Consider the following 24,849-nt stretch of genomic DNA (forward strand, 5'->3'; position numbering starts at 1 on the left):
TCCCATCATACACCACAGTGGCATATGTGTCATCAGGACAGTCAGATGACATGGTTTTTCACCCTGGCTATGCTGCCCACTTCCCCTGTGCCCAGACAAGGTGCAATCTCCAGAAGCCTCTTTTTCCTCAACAGTGAAATGAATGACAATTGCTGCATCTTTCAGACCTCTTGTAAGGGCACATGTTTTCATATCTGAAGGCCCTCTGAAAAATATGCCAATACAGGTTTGTTGTTAGAACAGATCCTCCAACTGCACAATGTAAAAGAAACACTACCAAACCCAACTATAGTTTATGCACATTATTCACTCATGTAGCCTCAATTCACTCAATTTAGTCTATAACCATTAAAAATAAATACTTATTCAAAGTAACAGAAATAAGCCTAGGTCACAAACAAGTGATACAGAGCAAGGCACACCAAAATCTGGCTTCAAAAAACCTAGGCTTGAATCTTAGCTCAATTGCAAGCTACATGACTTGAGAAATTTAAGTACCCTCTCAAGGTTCAAAGTTTAAATGAGAATTCAATCACATAGTGCATTTAAAAACATCTAGCACAATGCATAATAATAATAAAGTAATGAATCTTTGAAGAATTAAAAAATATATATGTATTTAACCTAAATGCTTAAATTTATTTTTCCAAGACCCATTTTTCCCCCTTACAAGTCAAACTGTTAATAAATTGTTAACACTGGAACCTAGTAACTAGCAGAAGTCCTTGTGTGTAAGACTAACTTTAAATAGAAAACAATAAATCAGGGTTTGGGGAATGTTCCTCTAGTGCATTGGGTGCAATATTCCTATGTGTCTATAACATGAAACTACTCAATTACTGAGACCACAGCCACACTGGGATAAAGTTGCTTTAATAATTCAATAGTTAATTCCCTTCAGTGTGTCTAAGATAGATATTCCACATTTCCAATTCTATCTATAGTAATGTAACACAAAATTAAAGTTCTTACCTAATATGATTTTAATCTATTTTTAAAGCAAGTAATCACCAGTTTACTGTCAATACCAACAGACACAAAAGCAAGGTTTAGAAGTTATACCACAGTAATTTCCAGTGTCTCTCCCAACTACCTGTGACATTTAACAAGCTAGTAATTGTCTCTTAACTAATTTCAAAGGTGTATAGACTTTCTATCTTCCAGTGACACACGACTATATATTAAAGTTCTAAACCTTTCAACAACATTGTCAGAAAAATCAAAAAAGTTCTCTGAGACTTTACCTGAGAAACAATGGGTTTTAATATAAATTTGGAAATCAACTCAGTTTTATATAGGCTGTTCACTAGTGGTACGTATATTTATGCTCTCTCTTCTACCTTTGTTTTCTAACAATCTTGACTGATACAAATTATCCCAAACATTACCTCTTTTAAACCATTACACAGCAAACCCCACATATATTTTATGACAAAAGTTAAACATTACTATTAATTACCATAAAGCAATTCACTACAACATAGCAATGCAAACCAAACTTTTTGAAAAAACTAAATGTGGTTATTCTAAATTATAGCTGTTTTGCAAAATTTAACTTAATTTTGCAAAAATCGGGCATTCATGCTGTTTATTCATTATATAAATCACCATATTTCCTCTCCAGTAATGTGGATACTAACTTTGTCACTTTTGTTTTCTGCAAAGAGAAAAGCATGTAAAAACATTACTACCATAACATATTTTGCATATTCCAAGGCCAGATTTTTCAAAATACCACATAGGAACTGTTAGAAGAAACTGCAGTCCAGTGAAATTAAAATTAATGAAGGATACCTGAAAGACTTACCTCTTGAAAGCAGTGGCACATTATAATGCAAGGGCACATGAAAAGGGAAAAGGGATATCACTTATACTACCTGATGCAAAATAGTTTCCCTTCCAGTCTGGAATGTAAAGTTCCATTCTGCTCTGAGTAAGGTAGTAAAGAAAACAGTAAACTAAGACTAGTAATTGGTATATGTTGAAGAAAAACTAAAAATTTCTTAAAAGTCCCTTGTCCCTTGTTCATTATGATTTATAAGAAGGAACAAGATTGCTAACATAGTATTATTAAGAGATAGTTTTAAAATATCAACATTATTATTAGATTTCATACTATTAGGATGTATAACTATTTCTCAGGTTGATGTATAATTAATAAGCACTTGTTTGTCTTATGCTTATTAATCCTATATAAATTTAAGTGGGATGCCTATCAAATCACTTAAAGACTAAAAGTCTTTCTGCTTTGAAGAAACAGATAACTTACGCATTTAACTTTTTACATCCTCTAAACGCCTAATTTTTGGTTACTGCCATATAATATTTTTAAAATGAAAAGTAATTAATGAAAAGTAACAATTCTCAACTATGAAAGAGTTCTGTTGCAGATCTTTTGTAACACTATAAAAATACAGAAAATTTAATAATCACAGAATTAGTAAAAAGCCTGACAGTGATTTCAGGGAAACAATTTGACACCTGATGGAGGAAATACATTCATCAATACCACAAAACACCTGCTCATCAAAATGACACATCACTGACTAGTAAAACAGTAAATATTATTTTGGATCTCTCTGATCTAAATGTGGAGAGAGCACTGCAAATCTGTCTTAGACAGCACATTTTGTTTTCACAGTAAAAGTTTTCACTGTGCTTATGTCTGGACAACGTTTGAAATTAAGCTATTCTCAAATGCAATCAGTTTGCAAATACAAAGCAGTTACTTGCTTGTTAATGATGCAAACCATGTAACAATCCCTCTTCTCCAGAATCTTGAACAGTGCTGGGCACCAGGCATGTGCTCAATGATCACATGTCGACTGATTAAGAAGCCACTGTAAAGGCCCTGTAACTACACCGCTGTCTACAGCATCAGCCTGAAAATAATAATCTTTAAATCAAGTTTAATCACCAAAGCTGTATTCATAAAACACAAAATTTAAGCTTGGTATTTTCACCTATTTTCCATGTAGAGTTTTCTGTAACCTCAATTTGGCTTTATCTCTGTAATTTTCCACGAAGAAATCCTTCTTATAAAATTTCAAGAAGTGTTAGCAAGGAGAAAAGATTTTTAACGCCAACATGTCCTTCAAAGGACTTTTTCCTACTGCACCTGGAACTTCACAAACATGGTAAACTTCTGCTTTTAGTTTTCCATGAGGCTAGCCTTTGACAGGTAGCATCTGGCTTTTCAGGATACCTACTTTGATTATTCTAAAATCTACTGTCTTCAAATAGACATACTAAAAAAATAAAAAACAGAGCCACACATACCTCAACACTACATACTATTTCTCTTCCTCCCATGAAAGGAGAAATAACATTCTTTGAAGGACATAATTTTCCTCAATATATAGAGTACAACTTTAAAAAGCCACCCACAACCACAAAACCACATGTAGGATCCAGTATCTGTCCTTCCAGACCTGCTCCTTGTTCTCAGCAGCCGCCTGGACCCCTGCCACCTTCTTTTTCAAAGCCCCCAGGTTGCCATGACAGCAGCGCTATGAAAGCACAGCCCCTTCATTACATGAATTAACATTCAGAAGGGATTAGCTCAGAAAGAACCTCTCCACACAATTATTTTAATTATATTTTCCTGGGAACCAGCATTGGTAAAAACAAGCACGTATGTAGATTATTTCCTTTTGTTTTCCTTTTAAAAAGACATTTTTGTCACAATAAATCTGATCAAAATGATTTTACCAAAATGATTTTGGCTTAAAGTATGGTCACTGAATTCCAAAAAGAATAAAATGACCATCTATAAATGGAGGCTATTGAAAGCAGACTTCAACCATCTTTTCTAAAACCTATACCACCAAAAGGGGAAAACTATAAGGGATAGATTTTCAAAAAGTTCTGCTAACCTTATATATTTAGTATCCATTGCTTTAAACCTATTTATTTTAGAAAAATCTTTATAATGAAAATACTCTCCAATTTGCTTCTGCTTTTTAAGCATCCCTTAATGTTACTGTCTCTCATTACTGCTTGCTTATAAAGACTAAATTCTAGTATAAGTTTATCTGAAAAGAATACTGTTCAGCTATCTGACCTAGGCTAGTGCATCACACACAGACATGAGTCAAAGCTAATTTGTTTTCTGTCTTAAGACTACTCCCTAGAAAAAAGCTTCCTACAAACTTCTCATTTCCTCTCTCTTTAGCATGAGATACATAAGCTGATGTAACTGCAACCATTCTGTTTAAACCTTTGGTGGCTAATAAAAGGATGGAAAAATTGAGGAAGAAAGATCCAAGAATTGCTCTGCATTATAAGTGCCAGCTGCTCCTCGCTGTGTCAAGAGTTGGAAAAAAAGAGTTACAGAGTAGGTGACAGGGTTCATAACATGTCAAAATGCATAATTAGGTTTGGATTAACCTATAATTGCCTTGCAGAAAGTGCTATACGTATATAACATAAAGCTACATGCTAATGAAGCATACAAAACTTCATCTCCCTTCCTTCAAAGAACAGCTGATTTGGGGGGGATGTTGCCTGGAAATTGCCTGAAAGAAGAGTTTTGACAAAAGCAGAAAGCACCCTTGGCCACCTACCCATTTTGCTGTGTACTGTCACCCTGGGATCCTCTTCTCTGTCCCTCTGCTAGCTCCTGAGCAGTCTCGGAACACACGCTGGTGACTGTGGGCTGCCGTGGGACATTAACTGCAGGTTTACCAGCGCTCAGTGCAGACGAACGCTGGTCAGCACTAAGGTTGGCATTAGCATGCAGTCCAGGTGCAGCAAATGGGGGAGGAGTGACAGCGGCCACAGGTGAAGGGGAAGCATGTGATGAAGTGGTCGCATGGGCTGGGGTGAAGGCGGACGATGGTGATGGGATGGATGTGACTTTTGGTGAAGACACAGAACCAAAGGGCCGTGGTGCCTTATTGTAGGCCATGTTGGCTGTGGAAGTGACTTTGGACACAGCAGGAGATGTAATGGGCACAGGTTTAACTACTTCTTTGGGTTCTCCCTATGTAAAATAAAAATAAACATACACAAAAACACACCAAATACATGCAAAATAGATCCACTGAAAAGAACACACAGCTCATTTTTTAAAACACAAACACAATGTTAGCAGGCCAAACTTCACATGTTTCCAGATAAAAACAATGAGTTGATATAACGTAGCATGCATGCTAACTGGTCCCAACAAGCATAACACATATGCACATATTGAGTGCATATATATATTTTTTATATAAAAATGAAAGGAGTTCAAAATATTTAGGAAATAGAGCAGGAAAGTTATCAAAAAGCCAAAAGGCCAACATAAGTCCCAATTCAGACATATTCCAAAGGAAAATGTTTTAAATATCCTACAATAAACAAAACATCACTAACCAAAATGTTTATTTTAAAATATCCAGAGTCTCAATTATAATTTCATCTTTCAAACATGCTTAATTACTCTCCAGAGTACAATTATTTGATTCATGCAGAAGTAGCAGCATATTTCTAACTCTTGAATTTAAAAAAAAGAAGGAATGTTCATTTTCATCTAACTCAGAAATCTGCACATTCTAATTAGTTATTTTGAATCAAGAAATTTCTTCTTAAAAAAAACTCAACAAAAAAAGCAAACAAATGAACAAAACAAAATCAATCCTTTTCTTTTCCTGAAATCTCATTTCTCTCTCTTGTTTTGAAATATCACTAAAGATGGAATAAAATTCTTCCCTTTCCAAAATAAATATTTAGTAGTTAATAGTTACATGAAGGAAACACCAAAGATCTCAGATGTTTCTTCACTGCTATCAGCCAAACAAAAAATAACTAGTAAGAAAAATCAAGTCCTCCTAAAATTAACAGAATTTGCATTTGCAAACCCCTATCCCAAAGCAAGTGTAAAGTTTAAAAATACAACTTAAGCTTCCGTGATATTCAAAAATCAGTTTCTACCATCCCAAAAGAAAACCAATCAAATTCTTTAAAAAGTATACAATGGTGGCTCTATTACAGTTAATTTGAGGGGGAAAAAAGATAATCTAAATTAATCTTACAGAAATAATAAGGTAATTGAGAGGATAAAGTAGCTTAATGCCTCAGTGTATCAATATAAGTAATTCAATGGAAAGGCAAAAGTAAAATTAAGGGGGAAACCCCAAAAAGCATAAACCAGATGCATATGAAAAATGGTTTGGAACAATTTGAGGATATATACGAGGGAAAAAGGGGTACCTACCAATAACCTAATCCAAGAATACTCTGCAAATGTAATTTAAAAATTATTAACACTATTAATAAAATGTTATTAAAGGCTTATTGTAATATTCATTTTTGGTAACCACTTATTTATTCTCTTTAGAATATGTAAATAAAGCCAGACAAATCAAAAGTGAATATAAGAAATTTGGATATAAGTTACTGAGAATATACAACCTAGGAAATATATTTAAATAATTTAGGCATAGTTACAGATGATAATTCTGTATGGATTGATTTCCACTTTCCCAGTTGTCTTTAAAGGAAAACTGTGAGGAAAACTGTACTGAAACTATAAACTGTCAGTATGGCCTGAGATAGGGATGGAAGCCACAGCGGTTCAAGAGGGACAATCAAATGGTACCTCAGTGATGCTAGACTAGAAACGCACCTTTTGAACAGGAACCGGCTCTGGCTTGGGTATAGCAGATGCTCTGAGAGGAGAAAAAGAAAGAAAGGAAAAAAAAAAAACATAAATTGTTACAAACTTCTTATTAATGGAATTTTATTACTATATACCTTAATATACCAGATCATCAAAATTTATGGTTTTGTAATTCATGGTTTTGACCATTCACAGTCTACTAACTGGTTCATGCAACTAAATGCTGCAAGACCCAATACCTCACACACTAGGCATTCATTAGTTCTCTACACACTCAAATAAGGAAAGACAAACACCAATCCTGTGTGCTAATGTACCAGTGTTTAATTTTTAAATTAAGGCTATTCCCTACCAAACAGGGTAAAGAAAAATAAACATGACTTTCTGACCCTTGAGTGGTTCTTGAAACAAATCATCTGCATCTCTATCTCCAATGGTATCTGTCTTTTCTGCTTTTTCAATGCCCTATGAAGATGCCCACAGGGCATTGGGTCTCTTTGTGAAAATACTGAATCAATTCTGGGTGAGCTGGGTCACAAAATGAGCATTTATTTTGTATTTATATTCTTAAGTGTAAATTAATGTATCTGTTCTACTAAAACCAAACTGTAAGCTCTTCCACTAGACTAAACTTTCAGTGATAGCAATGACCATGCCCCATTTGTGTCTCTATATCAGCCCTGTGTCTGACCTGAAACAGGTCATCAGTAATGAGCGTGGGAGGGAGAGAACAAGGAAAGAAGGATAAAAAAACATGCACAGAACTATTCCCAAATTCAAATTTATTACTATATTTTAATTGAAGTATAGTCAGTTACAATAAATTTCCAGTGTACAGCATAATGTTCCAGTCATGCACATATACACTCAAATTTATTATTTTTAATATATGCTTTTTTGTATATTACTGTCCCTTTATTTAGCATGGACTGATAGTAACAATAACTGATTCAGAGCAATTATCTCTTATAATCATGACAACTAACCAAAGTAGCAACTATCATTTTTCCCACTTTTCATATGAGGAACTTCAGAGTTAAAGTAAATTACTTACCAGACTGGGGCTAAAGCCAACAGTTCTTACTTATTACAATACACTGGCTATAGTCAAGGATAGTAACCAAATGATCAGAAAACTTTGAATGATTTAAAGGCTATTTCCCCAGTATTAAAGTATATGCTATGTTTAACAATGCCAGAAGCAGCCTGACTCTTACACAACACGAGCCTGAGAATTAGACAGCAAGTGCAGAATTCAAAAAATGTAACCACAGCAGGTAAATAATGTGATCATTTTAAGCTGCAACCATGAGATGCTTTTACTTACAGAGATGCAAACACAGGATATTTGGTCTCTATAATCATAACCTAGTACTGAACTCTGATCGACATTTTTTAGCAGCAACTGAATTTTCCAGTAACAACTAATTTGGTTAGCCAGGGCAAGCACTGACTGAATAACTGGCTAACCTAATGAGAGGCCACAATAGATGCTAACATTCAGTTACTGCAGTGCAGAATAATACTGTGCAGTTGCACAACTTTCCATGTGCACTCTCAAACAATCTCTCTTTTAGCTTATAGAGTTATTATAACAAACAAAGGAAACAAGTTTAAGTACAGAAAAGTGGAATCCTCCTTTCACTGAAATTTCACAGTAAGATGTAATCACAAAGGATCTACTTATTAATACCACACAGGACATTGTTGAAAATTTGCCATAATTGAGAGGACAATACCCTTTTTTATCTGGACACTTCCAGGTGCGTGGGGCTCTTTTAGCAATACAAAACCGATTAATAAAAAAGATGATGTTTAAACGGTCACTAGGTTTTCAGAGTAAAACGCATATATCCTGTGTCTATGAAGACAAACTCCTTCATTTTTTCTAGGTGTTAGTTCTTATTTAGACAGTGTTAGCAACAACAACAAAAGTCCCAGAATGGTTAGTTTTCATTAACTTTGGAGTCTGACCTCTTAGTGTGTTTGGAGTGCACAGAATAACAATCAGTCTTCACATATTTTATGGATTGAAAGTTCTACAAAAATACATCTTGAAATTTTGAATTCACCAAAAAATGTAAAACTGAATTATGAATGTTTGCCCTGCTTGCCTTCTGATAAAGCTCACAAGTGCAATGACCTAAACTAAGAAATGCAGTCAAAGACAAGACAGGCAACAATGCACTCAAAATCCCAGGATTGAGTCCGTTACACAGTGAAAACACAAGCTTCATTTTGCAGAGGAAAAAAAAGACTGGCTTATAGTTAAATGTCAAATGAAAGAGTTGACATTAGATGCAAAAAAAAATTAGTTCTGTTGGTTTAAACATTTAAATAACTACCAAATGAGTCACAGAATCATTAAAACACAGAAGATCCCTTAGAGTTACTCTATGATATGTCAATCAGGTACACATCTGACCTCAATATTTATAGGCGCTCATAGTTTAAGCCATGTAATTGTTGAACTCTTTTGTTAAAAATAGCCTTCATTTTAATGTGTTATTTTGTTTTGGGGGATAAACAGAAGAAGTCGACCTGTCCACATTAAAAATATTTGGAAAAACATTTTTAACATGCAGAATATGTAAATAAAATCTATAACATACATTAGTCACATTTTAAAAGATCAGTAGGGTACATAAGATTTATACTTAAGTGTGATTACATATTCTTATGATACCATCATGGTTTGGGAGATATAAAATACATGGCAAATGAAATCTGAAAACTAATGAATAGCAGTTAACACTAATTTTTTTTAAATCAAACTTAACTAATTATCACAGGACAACAAAATAAAAGATACATCATCTTTCGTTTTCAAATGTGTAGTTTTAAAAAATGTTAATACATAATGCTTGTAAGAATACTCGATATGTTGCTTGAAGAACTATGTATTATTACCATTCTTTCGGAAAATAATTTGGCATTTATTTGTAAAAAGCCTTGAAGAAAGCTCATGCCCTTTGACTTATTAAATCAACATCTGGGAATCTATCATAGAAATAATCTGAAATAATGAAAGGACTTTATGTATAAAGATATTCATTCCCTATAGTAAAACTCGTAATAGTGAAAAACAGGAAACAAGTGATTAAATATACAAATGAGAAAATGGTTAACTGTAATATAACCACATGATGAAACACTTTGCAATGATTAAAACCACTTTTAGAAAAAATTCTGACTATACGATAATATGCTTCTGATTGTATAATGTTAAGTGAAAAAAGGAAAATATAAAATAGCATATGCAGCATGATCAATGCATGGAAAAAAGTGGATGGAAACACATCAACATTTTAGCAGAGGCTCTCTATGAATATTTATTTTTTCTCTTTTGTGTGTTTTCCATATTTTATGCACTGTACATGTGCCACTTTTAAAAAATTAAGACTATTTCTCAAAGCATGCTTTGGAGAAAACTACTTCCCAAAACACAAAACCAAAAAAAAACAAAGGTTCTGTTATCAAAGATATCTAGAAAACTTGAAGTTAAAGTTACATAAGCATTTTAGCCACAGGACTACTCAAAGCCTTTAAATGTCTAAAAAAGAAAATACTGTGGTCCACACCCATTTGAAGCGTAGAATATTCATTTTTGGAATTCATTTTTAGAATCTTCATTTTCTTAGGAAACCTTTCACAGGACTGGAGTTAGGAAGGGGAAAAACCCTCGGGAAATGTTTTGAAGAAACAGTAAAGACAGTAAATCTCTGCCAGTCTGAAAAACTTACTTAAGTCTCCTCCAGGCGGCTAAAATTAAGGGCAAGAAACATTACAATCCATAAAATCCTCAGAAACTTTTGTTACACAGAATACCTTTCTTAGCAAACTAGTGCTTTCCTGAACTTTGTTACGTAAGATACCCAAAGACTCTGAGCCTAACTTAATGTTTTAGGGGGAAAATCTCATTTCCTTCACCAAAGTGAAATATACATTTTCTATATTCCTGGAGGAGAAAAGGGAAACAAATAAGGAAAAATGAATAAACAAAAATAGTTTTCAAAGTTAAAATTTTTATAGTTGCCTTTCTTTTTTTAGAACAATATTATATTGAGCCTCTGCTCCTTTACTTTAGAAATGTCACAGATTACATAAAAGCAAATAATTTTGTAAAGACTTAAACAGTTTTTAAAGTGATGTATAGTTATTAAAAATCATTCTGACATTTTTCTCTTCAAATCCTGGGAAATATGCAATGGGATAATATATCTGCCTTTCAACCACAGTGATCATCACAAGTCACTTTTGTGAAGTACGTGTTTCAAGCCAGCAGAGATCCTGGCAATGGCTCGGTGCCATGGGCTCAACAATCTGCTTACTGTTCTCCCTTCCCTGAGTGTGGAGCCACTGTACAGGAGAAAGCACGACGGTGAGAGACTAGTGCCTTGGCCCAGCACTGCCCTCGCCTCATGAAATTCAGAGAACAAAACCATCAATGTGGCTACAACAATCTATTTTGAAAGTTGATTGATTTTTATAAGAGCAGTATCCAAAATAAAAATCTGTGATGCTTTACAACCAGTTTCAGTACTTTCGGCTGAACAGCTGAAAGGATTATATTTATAATCTAAGTTATAAGGGATTGTGTTAGAAACTAGAATTGTGATGCCCTGGTTAGAATAACGTGCAGGAAAAACAAAGCCATAAATACGCAACAGCGTTATTAAGGATTAGATTCAAGGGAATCATAAAAAACTGCATCACATGAACACTCAATGAATTCTTCTCAATACTGTTTTATAATGTAACATGTTTTTAATTAATTAAGTAGCCAATGAATGTTCACATTAGTGTTTAAGAATGAGGAATTATGCAACAAAACTGGACTGATAAAAGTTACTCACATTACTCATTATGTCTTGGTGACGCCTTCAACCATATCTAATATACTTAAACTCATAAACAATCATACAGAAAAGAGGAGGATTTTTAGTTCATCTTCCGTGAGATGAGCTCCATCTAAGTTTCCCACAGCACAGCCATCTTTGGGCTCAGTGACCTCAGGACCCATAAACACTGGGATACATCATTAATCACTTTAATTGCAAAGTTGTCAATTTGCAATAACAAAGCAACTCCAGAAGGGAAAAAGGAGCACTCGAGTGTGCAGAGGGATGTGTCTTTAAACAATTTTCCCATATTTAACTTTACTTTCAGTCAGTCGACTTTCCTAAAAACTCAAACCCTAAATATTTAAATCACTTAAAGCAATGCATCAGTGGTTTTTTTCTAAATGATCTGAGAACATGTAAAGATTATATTATCTATAAACAAAAGTACAAAATAATTCTATCTCAGCATAACTAACCTTTTAACTTATAAAAGATTATACTCACCACACACACACATGCATTCATACATACAGTCTCATTTTCTTTCCCTCTCTTTGATTTTCTCTGTCTTACCATGGGAACTAAATAAAGTCTATTTTTTTTCTCTAGAGAGGAAGAAATAACTCAAAGCTGGACAGACTTTGAAGAGCCAGAGAAAGAAGGTAAAAAGAAGCAAGGGAATTGTTCTAGTCCATCTGAGCACCTGGGACTCCCTCTGCTTGAGGTCGTCCTGAAATTGGGTGTGGCTCTGACAAATCCAGAATAGGCAGTTACTGGTAGATAATTACTTCCCTAGGTAAAGGGGAAAGGGCTTCTGTTGTAAAGATCCTCTTCAGGTAGTTACAGGAGTTCTGATGGGGCTTGAGAAGAAATTTTCAGCGACCAGTTGGAAATCAAGCAGGAGAGAGCAGGAACGAGCGGGAGAGGGAGGGAGGAAGGAAGGACTTATGCTGAGCTTCCCTGGCCCACATGGTTACACTAATTTCAAGGAGGGAAAAAAAGGAGGGTGCAGGGAGAGAAGGGAGCATTAGGCTAAATTTATTATTCTCCATTTCTGATTATATACTGTTATAATCAAATTATCTGCCAGGGTAAGTTTCAAGGGAAAACAACAACAAACTAGAAATTAATGAGAAGATACCACTTATTGAGTACATACCAAATGCCAATAATTTTGCTTGACCCATTACATAAATTATCTCATTTATTCTTCCTGGGAAAGGAGTATTTTTTGCATTTTAACTACAGGAAGCAGATGCTCAAATAGGTTAAATAATTTGACCACAACTTAGAATTTGAAAATGGCAGCGCCAAGACTTGAACCCAAGATGCTTTAAATGCAACTCTAACACGCTGCCTTCTTGGAGTAATATCAAAGTGAAAGTCACAGAAATAACTCTGGCAAAAAACTTCAGCGAGAAACGCTTTCAAACAACGAATAACTATTAACTTTCTATTAACTAATAACTACTCTTTTTTAATCATGTTATTTATAGAATGTCATTTTTGGTTTAACTTATGTAAAATCAGGAGTTGCTCATGGTAATGCATACATATATGCATATGTTTGTAGTTAACACACAGATATACAGAGATCTAAGCAGATATCTATCTACCTATTTGATTCTCGATCTATAGAAAGCACATATTTTACAACTTGAACTACCCCATAAATAAGAGTTTAAGTTCCTCAGAAAATTCTCAGTTAAAAGGTTTATAAACATGCAAAAACAAAGAAGTAAGTGCCTTCAGTTCATTCTTCCTTATGTTTCCAGAGAAGAGAAATATTTTTCCCATAATAACAGGAATTCCCTAATAACTTTATTTTTCAGCAGGATAGGGCACCTATGGTGCTAAAGTGGGTGTTTTGATCAAAGCAGCAACCAGCTTCTGAAGTCAGTGGCCATGCAGATCCCAAGATACCACATTATGTGATCTTCTTCTGGGTACGTGCCAAGAACCTTGTGTTTGTATCTCCTCACTGGTGATCTTGAGAAAATAAAGGAACTCGCATCATAATCCCCATTACAACTATCAATGGTTATATGCTGCCAATAATCCAGAGAATAAGACTGCTGGTCTGATGTACGCCCTGTGATACAGAGGTGGACACTGAGCATGTGAGATTACAGAAATAACCATGATGTATCCTTTAAAATTTGGTTTAGCTACATATATTCATATACACCTAGTCACGGAATAATACATTTTTATAGTGTTCAGTTACTTGTGAATCAGCTTATACTTTTATAAACAAGCAAACAAACAAACACACCCTTATGGTCAGAATCTAACTTCTGTTAACCCTCCAGGTGTGTTATAATTAGTATGGGCTTCTCTATTACCTTAAATTATTTTAACCAAGCACCTTCTCTTTCCTGACCAATATGTATTATACCTATGTATATGTATTATATGTCACTTCAAGTTTGAGTGCAACACCTGGGCTATAGCTTTTCCTTAAATTAATTTATTCCATTAATTTACTAATTAATTACACAAATATTTGTTGAGCCCCTAACATAGCAGACTCTGCCATAGGAGGTGGGGCAACAGTAATGAATAATACAGACAAGAATCCCTATCTTGAAGGTGCTTACATTCTATTTGGAAGAGGCGGACTAAAAACAAACAAGCAAAGTATGTCACATGGTAATGAGTGCAGTGGAGTATAATAAAGCAAACAGGGGCAGGGATACATTATTTTATATAAAGGAGTCAGAGAAAGCCTCTAAAAGATGAGAGCTGAGCAGAGACTTGAAGTAGAACATTCCAGGCAGACCAAATAGCAAGTGTGAAGTCTTGGAGGCAAGAATGTTCCAGTGGGGCTAGAATGGGACTGAAAGCTGGGAGGACAATGAGAGATGAAGCCGGAGAGCTAACTGGGAGCCAGAGCATATAAGCTACTTCATGCCACTATCAGGACCTTGTCTTTCACTCCTCTAATTGGGACAGAAATGTATTCCTAAACACAGTACTTCATTTTGTAAGAAAGTTAAATCAAATTAAAGAAGAGTAAATCTAAATATAGTGTCGAACAATAAATTAGCCCATACATACGTATAAACTGTATGAGCCTACTTACTATAAAGAGGAAGAGATGGACTACAAATTGTCCCAAATCTTAAATATACCAAGACAAACAATACAAATGGAAGACAGCGAAATATCTTATTTGTTCTTGAAACACCCAAAGTATAAGATAATTCTGTTTGAGGTTCACTCTTACACGCTCTCTGTCCTACGCTAATACTGGAGGCACAATTTTGCCTCTAATTTCTTTCAGATACATCTTTCTATTCTTGTCTAGGCTAAACACATTAAGTTGCAAACTTTTTTGGTAAAGTGGGTATTTTTAGGTATTTCAATAAAATTCAAGGGGACAAGCATTCCAACATTTAGCACAGCCTTATTAGGAAAGCAAAGTCAGTCTGCTGTCTTGTGAAAAGCACAGAAATGAAAACTTCTCATTCTTTATAGTCTAAACTTAGGTTTTTCCATTTATTTAACACTTAAAAATAATTTGAGGGTGGGTTTGAGTTTTTTAAAAAAATCTAGTGGTACTCAGAGTCTAGGAATTCAAAAATTAACGATCAAATGTGACTATTTTAGCCACAGATAAGCCAGGTTTATCCCTGTTTAATAACTTTAAGATGAGCCATAAAGTTCATTTATCAGTTCAGAAGTAGAATCTTGTCCAACAACCTCATCACTGAATCTTATTAAATTAGTTCAAAGTATTCTATATGATAATAATATCTAAATATGAAAAAGAAAAATTTTAAACCAGTAAGTATTCAAGTATTTGTTCATTTTTTTTAAAGTTCTTACATTATTTGTGATTAACCACATTTACACTATCATAGAGGAAGGACTGAAACATATTCAACTGTTTCTTTTATTTATTGAGAAACATTATTTCTGTTTACAGAAACTAAAACTTATTTATAAAAAGACGGTATTGCTTTTATTTCTGACTGATAATTTAATTAATTTATTTCTGACTGATAATTTAATTAATTTATTTGTAAAATTAAAGCTATGTTAGAAATCCAAAGCTTCCCAAGGTTTTTTTTGTAAACAAAGAACAATATAAAACATTATAAATTATGTCCTCTAATACCTCTGTCATTACAGAAAAGAAAATCTGAAACTAGCAAATTAGAAATGCATTCTGCCTATTTTACCAAAAGGTAAGCATATTATCCTAAGAGAATTAGTTCCCTCCACTGTGGTGTGAATCTAATATTTAGAAAGATGACCCTAGAATAAGCGCTTCTTAACATTACACAACTTGAAACATAACCATGCACATTCACAACACCCAAATTGGTCTGTATCTTTCAATGGGACAAATCCGCTGATCAAAAGCTTAAAAACCATGGCAATGTCAAATTGCTACGAAAATTTCTAAATGCCTATCCCCAATTTCTGTACCTATCTCATGACAGACCAGGAACCAACAGTCCAAAATGGCACCAGTGTCCAGAGGCTGCAAACTGAGGAGCACCGACATAGACCACTGTTCTCAAACTTTTCATCACAATACACTGTCAGAAATACATTTTATAACATGACCTGCATGATACAAATATGAACCAATAAAAACACATATTTTCACATGCAATCCATTATAATACAGTCTGTTCTAGTCTATATTATTTATAAAACAAAAAAAGGGGGGTTAGGGAAGATGCTGGTCCTGACTCAGTAAACTGAATGCATAATAAGCTTCAGCTTGATAAACACTAATCTTGACTCAAGGGCAGAGAACTCAGAAGAGTTTGGAAGCTTTAGAGGTCATATAATAAACATGACATTTGCCTAACAGTGGTCACACACACACAAAAAATGTTCATTGAACTGAAATAGCCCATTCACAAAATATTAAGCTAGTTCTGACTTGTGAAAAAAGTACTGCACTCAATAATATCCTCAAAGGCACAAAATAAACAGGCCTAGCAACAACAATAATTAACACAAGGTTCTGGCTAGGACATGCCTGTAAAGCTCTATCTCACCAAATTTGCTTTTGACAGAATTATAATCACTGAGAACAGAAGTGCTGACCATAAGTTACTATATGTACTGCTCCAACAACGACATCCTCTAGTAAGTCCTTACTTGAAAATGTATAAACATTAGAGAAGCCAAACACTAACACTTAACTCTTAAGAGATAACCTGAAATGTATTCGATTCTTCAGTGAGAGCAAAACATTCTCTAATCTGATATTTCCCTGACGCTAGCACCAAGCAGCCCTTAAAAAAATCTCTAGAGAATACAAACAGGAGATTCCTGTCATTTACTTCCCCTTTTCAAAGAGTCACAGAAGGACCTGAGATCTCACCAAAGAATAGAACCAGTTCATAAACAAGCCACAATGTGCGCTAAACAGTGATCTTAAAAAAAAAAAAAACTATTTACAATAAATGAAAAAGCACTTATGTAACTTTGAAAACAAAGTTCTTGATTCCTTTCAAGATAACAATGATTCTTTTCTTCCATAGCTATTCTGATACTTAACTCTTTTGGCTGCTTTTCTAAAATGTTCTTGCCGAATACCAACCACGAGCTTTTAATTAAAAGGACTTTCCCTTAATTAGACTTGTCTAACTGGAAAGGGCTGTCCAGTGGTGAGGTTCACGTAGGGGCTGTAATGCTGTTGCAGGGATCCTTTCATAGGAGAAAGTGAGACCAACTGGCCACAAGGACCCTTCAAGCTCAGGGGAATACGAACACCTCTATAATATAGCCTATATCATACAGTGTTAACTTTTTCTTTCTGAAAACCTGTCTGTATTAACTAATTCTTTTATTTCTCTTAGGTATGTATTACTTATGACAAGGTGTAAGAGACTCAGGACAAACTGGCAAATAAACCCGATACTAACACTGGCCTCAAAGAAAGAAAACCACAGGTAAATTTTAAAACTTCACCTAAGTCTTAGCCTGGTGACTTTGATAAGCAGTGTAGCCCCTAGAATGTCCAGTATCTCACAGAGCTGAGAAGCAGATTTCCCAGATTCTAATCCTAGTGTAGCAGATAGGATAGGGAGTCCCTGGAGAAAGGGGACCAGGAATGGCTTTCTTGACATAAGAGAAGCCACTTTTTGGCTTAAGCCACTTTGTGATGTAAGCCTGGCCACAATGCTTGTCTTTGAATGGATCCCACTAATTAATGATCTTAAAGGAAGTGAAGGAATGCAGGAACAAAAGAAAAGCAGTCAAGAAATAAAATAGAGTCCTAGTTCCTCCTCAAGGGATAGACATAATAATCTGATACATATCATTGGTTCTGCAGGAATGAAGGTGGAGGATGATAACTACATGCTGAGACCCCAGACTGGTCAGAACCTAAGGAATGATGATGTTGATCTTATCTGTTTCTCATGACTTCAATCAACTAAAGCTTGGCCTCTGTCAACTGCTGCCTCAATTCTATGTTGAATTCTCTTCTGTTCATCCCCTCATGAATATGCATGTGCCCTTAGCTTGAAAGGTCCTAATTTTGCTGTTCAGGGAGACACTGCTTTGGGAAAGATCCCCGGTATTCTCTTCACTTGCTGCAAGTAATAAATCCTTTCTTCTGATCTTTGGCCTGGTTATGTCTTTTGGCTCAACATCCACCAAGAGGCAAACCCAGTTTTCAAGTTAACACTAGTTCCTCCATTTACTAGTTGTTGAACTTAGGACAAGCTACTTAAGCACTCTCTCCCAGTTTCTTCACATGTAAGATAATAATAACAACAATGCTTATCCATCTTGTAGGGTTATTGTGAAAACTAAAGGAAAAAATGTAAAGTGCTTAGAATAGTGCTTGCCACGTAAATACACACTATTAAAGTGTCAGCTATGATATTTATCATTCTCCATGGCATGAAAACTGAACATAAATGGCAGTTATAATCTCCCAGGCTCAAGGCTTTTCTAAGTTAGACAAGCCTAACATTAAACACAATATAGTTTTGTAAAAGCCACTTCACTGGTCCATTTCAGAAAACGTCAGTTCTTGGCTACCATAATAATGGAGTTTTGGGGGAGTATCAGCCACAATAGGAAATGGGAGAGGCAACCCAGTTACAAATCATCCATAATACACAGAGTCACTGCTAAATCCCCAGAGCGAAACTAAGGTCTACTTGTTTTCTGAACAGTTCTTTCAACTAACAATAATGCAGGGCTTGGTGATGGCAACATTTGTTTATGAAAAGTTAGACGGAGGAAAAGGTGAGGTCAATGACTCTTCTTTTCTGAATTTCCCTCTGGCACTTCCCTGAATCCAATGTGCAAGGACAACAACCAGGCTCACATGGCAGGCAGACAATCACGCGCAACTGCCTGCAGAGGTAATGTATGGGGGACAGTGTGGGCCTTGGATGCCTCTGAAACCATCACAGTGATTGGCAATGGAGTCTGAAGAGATAAGAAACTATCACAGACTGGTTAGAGAACAAGCTCTATTCCCAATCCCTATGAAGAAATCCAGCATATTAAACTTTCTCCAAAAGTGCTTCCAAGTCCTGAAGTTCTATGAACTTCTATGATGACACAAATACCAAAGCCAAAAATACGCACGTTACGTTATATCCAACAATCTTTCCTTCTCTTTCATTCACATCAATGGTTATAACCCAAAGGCCCAGTCATACACGGCAATAAAATACAAAAATTACAGATCAGAGTTAGCAGCTATATTCATGGGCCACACCCAAGGCTGTGGAAGAGCTGCATACCTCAACTAATGTTGGGATCCATATTTAAGGAAATAAAACTTGCATTATAATTTTTGTTCCCGTTTTGACATGCAGAACATCTAAGAGTTTGGCTTTCACACATGGCCTTGTTTTCAGCTGTCTGTCACATAAAAGGGCAATGTAGCATCTCACTGATCTCCTGTTTTCTAGGGGAATCTACCCTACAGCAAACACTGGCAGAGGCTCATGCTTTGGTGCTGCTCCTATGCAAACAAGATGCGGCATGACTCCCTGTGCTTCTTGTTGAATTATGTGTCTTAAGTTAGTTCTGAAGAAAGAGGCTAGCAGTTAAATGTGCTAGAATACTAATGGGTATGGTTGTAAGAAACCAGTTACTCAGAAGGAACATTTGTAGAGGTAGAGCAGACTTATGAAAATAGCACTAGATAGGAGGTCCAGCTGAGATAATTACAAACTTCATTTCAGAATCATCAAAAATATTTGTTGAATCCCAGATATTTGTATACCCTATGTTTGATAAAATTGGATACTCAGGCCAGTTTTTGAAAATTGACAAAATTCTCAGTAAAGGCTTAAGAAATCAAAGAAACACATAGATCTTAACAGGTCATCTAGACTGACTTTTCATAATATCATCATCAAAATCACATCATCACATAACATTGTAAAATGACTATAACTCAATAAAAAAATAAAAAATTAAAAAATTAAAACAAGTACAGATTTTAAAAAATCACATCATCAAAATCACAGAAAAAATCATTATTGTTTACAGGCTTCCTGATAGATAAACAGTAACTTAGTCAATGTCAAACTATCACAATTTCCTACTAGTCTAATCAAAATTCCTCATTCTATACTATAAATTCATTTAGTTCACCAACAATACTGAGCATAAATATCTATACATATATTCAAATATCACTGCTATAGATGAAATGCTTTAGACAAAAAAAATTATCATAACTACTTGGGAGAGGAAACCCAACATACAGTATTATTAAAAACATTCCTCAAGATCAATATCCACTTACATAAACTAATTCTCATTAAATTTTTTACTATCAAAAAGACTCTGACAGTTTATTTTATAGAAAAATATAATAGAGAACTAATTTATTTATGGTCTCACCTAGAATAAAAGCAAAGCAGCAAATCAAAACTGAAAGTCCACAAATTTTTATTCCCAAATTAGGTTAGTAATGTAATCCTTGGTTATACGTGAATGTGTTACAAGGTCTAATATGTAAACAAATAAAAGTACAGCTTCTCTAGTTGAATTACAAGTACAAGCAGAAAAATCAGAAGGCATTCCACTGGCCTCCTGGTACCATTGTCATAGGATAGAGTTGGATACAAAGGAATCCTTTTATATATAGACAGGAAAACCTAAGTTGAGAAAGAATAGGTTGACAACTATTTCATTTCTCTTTCTACTATACTTGAAATATTAGCCTTGTCTATGCCTGTTTTCTCATTTGAAAAGTGGGTATAATAATTCCTACTCATCTATCTCACCATTACAAAAGAGAGCATAATATCAAGAAAATTAAAAGCATGAATTTTATTTGCAGCCAAGCAAGACTTAGTATCTTCACAACAGTAAGTTAGTTCAAGTTAATTAACTTCTCAGAATTAGTTTCCTCATCTGTAAAAAAGGTCACCATTTATCTCACAGGGTTGTTCTGTAATGGGGTAATGATGATGTAATACATGTAACTTAACTAGCCCTACACCTATATCTTGTAGTCAACATATAAAATAGCCTATAATTTATACAGCATTTCATGTATTTATAAAATGAATCTACTTAACATTATAATCATCATTTGGTGCTTTCACAGGCAAACAGTATAAGCAGTCTATCTCACTACTCTGGCACTGCAGCAATGGTGGAAATAAAAGATTCCACTGAAAAAGTTTACATACGAAAGATAAAGTTGAAAGAAGAAGGATTCTTCACACTAGTATTTAATTCTACTAGGCCACCACTATCTCCTAATGAGATACAACATTTGACAAATTTACTATATATAATATGGCATGTTACTGAGGCAATTAATATATATTATGATAATAAGGTTTTTTACATGACAAAATCTGCTTATAAATTTGATAACACTATACTCTTCCTTGAAACTGTTTTTGTATTCTCTGAATCACCATGCTGTATACCCAAAACTAATATAATACTGTAAATCAACTATACCTCAAATTAAAAAGAAACTGTGTTCTTATGCCATATGCATTTGTCAAAATAAAATTAAATTACTATATTATTATATGTTGACTATCTCCTTTATTAGCTTGTGTAGCAGATTCAGGATGAGAGGTACCCTGCCTATTTTGTTCACCTCTATATCCCTGAAGTATGTGTCGAAAGAGAGAGAGACAGACAGACAGAGAGAGAGAGAGAGAGAGACAGAGAAAGTGTATAGTCAGATTAGAAGAGCATATACCAAAATATGTTTGTCATCTCTGGATGACACATGAGTTTCTTATTTTCTGTATCTTCCAAATGTTCTTCAGTAAAGGTGTAATTGTTTTCCAAGTAGAAAGAAGTCACTAAATATTTCCTTAAAAGTGCTTAAAGATGAGAACAAGGAACATAATAGCATTAAGTCGAAAGTCTCGCAAACGCAAATGATTTTGTAATCTCTTGACGGAAGATGGCCTCTAAAAGGGATTATGGCACGTATTCACAAAAATGGACACAGAAAAACAATGAACTAGCTCTAAGTAGTAAAATGATGAAAACTCTATAAAGACAATTAAAAAAACGAGAAGTCCAACAACAAAAGGAAAGATGAATGTCTGATTCCCAGCAAAGACAATGTGATAGCAAAGACATTATCTGTGCAGATAACACTGTGGAACAGTATCAATAAATAATATACGAAGAATGTGGAAAAAGAGTATTGTTACAAAATGTGTTTTTAGAAAATACTTTTTTACATCTCCCACAAGCTTATGCAATCTATTCATCCTCCAGTGCCATATCTATATGTCTTCTCTGAAATGCTGAATTTCTCTTTCCATATCTATAGACATGAAAAGCCTGCAATCTGGCAAGGAGAGCTGGGTTCCAGGATCATGTGCTCAGCACACTAAGCTCATGTACAGAGTGAGGGGGGCCGTGGCTCACACACTTCACTAGGGCCCACAATACACTGAAGTGCTCTCTGTGAGACACTGTCAATCCTCTTACTGAATTCTGGTACACTGAATTATCCCAAACTTTGGCTCAGCACTGAGTGTTTGTATTGTCCTAAGAATGAAAAGACTGAATACAGATTTTAAAAATTTACTGTTAAATAATCCTCCCCAAATGATCATATTAACAAGAAAGGTTGCAGGAGAAGTGTAGGGCTATAAGTAAGGTAAAATCTCACCTACCAAAAGAAGTCAGTGATTAACAACTAAAATTGATGAACTGAGGCTTAGCAAATGACTATTATTTAAGAATACAAAGGTAAATACCAGGGGAAATAACTGGTTGCCTGCGATGGAAGATACCAGGTAAACGGAGGTGCAAAAAAAGGGATGGCTGGGGAGTTTTTTAAAATAAGCCTTTTAGTTTCTTATACTAGTTGCATAAGATATTTTGATACAAATAAAGTTAACTTTTAAGAAGTATATTTGATGATCCAAAGTGTAAAATAAGGTAGAAACATTAGGAATATAATATAGGAGAGAATTTATGCCTAGTAATTTCAAATACCATATAAGAAAATTAGATTTACTAAGAAAACAAAGGAGACCCGTATCTACAAAACATACAGATCTTCTCAACATTTCTAGCCCCTTCCCTTCTGCTCCAGAAGCACTAATCAAACCAGACGACCTAGCTACCCGATCTTGCCCTGCTCTTTCCAGGCTCTATGACCACGTCACAGAGGTGCCTGATGTTTACCTAATGTGCCTTTTTTTCTACTGCCACTGTATGAAACTACATCAATCATTTTTTAGCCAATATCAAATACCACTATTTTATGAAGCAAAATCTTAGGGGAAAAACCTTTCCCTTCTCTATATTCTCTCATATATATACATATATGTATGTATGTGTGTGTGAGTGTGTGTGTATCTCACGGAAAATTTCTTTTTTTGACTTAAATAATACTGGTATACATTAAAATGAGATTTTACCATGAGTAAACTTTGCTATGTTTGAGATTTTTATATCTATTTCTCTCAGTCAACAAATGCTCTATTGAGGTCACAGAATGCATAATCAGAAGTTAATTTTAATACCGTCTTTTCAAGTACTCCTATTTAAAAGATATTTACAGTTAGAATTTGGTCTGTTCTCATTTTTATTTTAAAAAGACTATATTTAAGATATAATACATTTCACAAAATTAGCTTTAAAAATATCTTTTAACAATATTTTCATTTTCTCCCAATTTTTTCCAACCACAAGAATGTTGCCCACATTTCTTTAAACAAATCTCTCAGCCACTCAACCTGACAACTTGTGGATATTTTAAAATTACACTATAGTATATATTACACTGTCAAACAGTTGTCACTAAATGGAATATATGACTTATAAAGGAGACAGAGTGCCTCACATTCTGAAAATACTTAACTGTGATGATTTATAAAAAAACAATAATCAAAATGCATCTTACAACAGCGGTCAACACACGTCTGTGTCCACAGGTCAACTTAGCTAGAAAAGTACACTCTTGTTAGCTAATGGGTAGCTACTGAGAAGTGATAAAGCAAGCTTTAAACTCACTAGGCAGAGCCAAAAATCTTATCTTAAGCAAACTTTACTATACAATATCTTCGCCTATTTAACATAAAAGAAATAATCCGTTCATACATAGGCAAAAAGTCAGTCAATCCTTCTGCAGAGAATGAGTGTCATTTCCTAAAGCAAAAAGAAAGGAAGCTTCTTCCACTCCTCCATTTCCTCTTAGAGAACAACTTACACATTCATATAAGAATACAAAAGAACAACTTGTATATTCAGCTGCAGAGGAAGACCTTTCCCTCTGAGCTGCCCAGTATATGACACATAGTGAGAGACCTCAGTTGTTTTCAGTTTTTCCTTTATTCCTATATACACTGCACAGAAAGGCGAGTTAGGTAAACCATTACGTTGCCTGGATTTAACTCCTCATGTGTATGCATATTTTAGCATCTCTTGTGTATTAGGGCTGTTATGGGTATTGTAGGAGACATCTCAGAGCTGAAGAAATGAATCCTTCCTTCAAGGATCTTAACATTTATTGGGGGAGATGGAATAAACAAGCAATAAGGAACAGTGGTTACATACGTGGGCTGTGGAGTAAGAGAGATTTAACTCTAAAATCAAAATCTCTGGGGATGAACCCAGTAAGCCACTCCAAGCTTCCAAGCTTTATAAGCTCAAAAAAGTTTTGGGACCTTGATTTTAGAGAATTTAAGGCTTGCTCCTTGATTTACTGCATGCTCATACATTCATTACCATCCAGGTTTAGTATAAGCAGTTTATGGGGCCCCGTGAAAACAGTAAATCCAGCAGTTTTCACTCAGATTACCAATTTTTCTATCCTTAGCAACTGGCAGAATGATTGGCATAAAAGAGGTATACAATAAATTTAGTAAAATAAACGCTAATTTATAAACTAAATAGCTTCACTGGGTGGGGCGTGGGGTGGGGGTGGGTGGATAGGAGCAACAACAACTGTGA

General features: G+C 34.8%; 1 protein-coding gene across 3 annotated transcripts in view; it reads right to left on the minus strand.

Annotated features, from left to right (window-relative positions):
* PDLIM5 (PDZ and LIM domain 5) overlaps positions 1 to 24,849 on the minus strand; it is a 183,618-nt gene that overhangs the window by 76,651 nt on the left and 82,118 nt on the right. For 2 of the 3 annotated variants that reach the window (XM_006208951.4, XM_072940363.1), the window contains exons 4-5: positions 6,611 to 6,653; positions 4,566 to 4,984 (exon numbers count right to left, since the gene is read on the minus strand). In XM_006208951.4, the coding sequence (XP_006209013.1) occupies positions 4,566 to 4,984; positions 6,611 to 6,653 (462 nt within the window). The remainder of the gene's footprint in view (positions 1 to 4,565; positions 4,985 to 6,610; positions 6,654 to 24,849) is intronic. The other variant, XM_006208955.4, reaches the window with a different exon arrangement.

Source organism: Vicugna pacos, chromosome 2, assembly GCF_048564905.1.
Source record: "Vicugna pacos chromosome 2, VicPac4, whole genome shotgun sequence".
Taxonomy (NCBI): Eukaryota; Metazoa; Chordata; class Mammalia; order Artiodactyla; family Camelidae; genus Vicugna; species Vicugna pacos.